The 1,011-nt window shown below is 40.4% G+C and overlaps 1 protein-coding gene across 1 annotated transcript in view; it reads left to right on the top strand.

Annotated features, from left to right (window-relative positions):
- The first annotated feature begins 102 nt into the window (after positions 1 to 102).
- Positions 103 to 1,011, top strand: part of lepr (leptin receptor) — a 28,339-nt gene continuing 27,430 nt past the window's right edge. The window contains exons 1-2 of the mRNA XM_017306095.1: positions 103 to 106; positions 644 to 838. Of these exons, the coding sequence (XP_017161584.1) occupies positions 103 to 106; positions 644 to 838 (199 nt within the window). The remainder of the gene's footprint in view (positions 107 to 643; positions 839 to 1,011) is intronic.

The following is a 1,011-nucleotide window of genomic DNA, read 5'->3' as shown; positions in this document are numbered from 1 at the left end:
CATACCATGAAAAATTGAAGAATCAACCTGAACTTTAAACAAGATTTCAGTCCTATTCTGTGAGAAATTAATGTGGAACCACTTTGTGGTCAACAGTGTGACATGAGTGAGTGGTAATAATGGTTTTTGTTAAATCGTCAGCATGAAAAAAGCATCTCGCTGTTCTTCAAAATAAGGACTCATCTTGCAACCTGTGTTTGGCCGGTTTGAATCCTCTTCGACTCAGTCCTTGGACTAGACACTTCTCACTCTGCCCCAGGGCAGCTGTGGCTACATTTTATCTTCTCAACATCAGCGTGTGCATGACTGAATGTAGCGTAAAGTCCTCTGGACTGGATAAAACGCTCTAAAAATACAAGCCACTCCCCAATTATTTAGAATGCAAACTTATATGTATACCATGACAGAAATACAATGTTTGGAAATATGTTGGAGATGGAATGAAAAGAAGTATACAGACAAACTGTCTTTGACTTCAGTTTATGTATTCTTTCCTAGTAGAATTTGACATAGGCTAWKCAATATATAAAATATATACCCTGACCTTTCAAAATGACCTAATCTTATAAAATATAAAAAGCCACCAACTATTATTTTTTTGAAACWGTTRACCCTTTCTAYTCTCCTTTCTCTCTGTGTTTAGCTGTTCAGTGTTTGCGACCTGGAGCTCCCGTTYATCCAGGCGCCCTGGACGTCCCCTGGCAGGATGAGCTGTGCTGTGACTCACCTACTGCTTACACTTATATAGAAGAAGGGACGAGCCAGTCTGATCTAAACYTCCCACAGTCTCCAAGCTGCAAATTTAGGAGCTCCTCAGCTGAATCAAAACCTCCAGGCGGTAAGAGTTTACGTTCAAAATATTGTGTTTGTGTGGCAGTGAGTGAAACGTTCCAGTAAGAGGTTATGATGCCATGCACTTAACAAGGGTCACGGCTTCAGGGTCTCCACTGTGCATAACAGTAGGCTTGAAGTATTATTATTTTTTGACTGTTCAACACCAAACCTACCTCA

This window comes from Poecilia reticulata, linkage group LG8 (genome assembly GCF_000633615.1).
Source record: "Poecilia reticulata strain Guanapo linkage group LG8, Guppy_female_1.0+MT, whole genome shotgun sequence".
Classification (NCBI taxonomy): Eukaryota; Metazoa; Chordata; class Actinopteri; order Cyprinodontiformes; family Poeciliidae; genus Poecilia; species Poecilia reticulata.
This window is presented reverse-complemented; position numbering and strand designations above follow the sequence as displayed.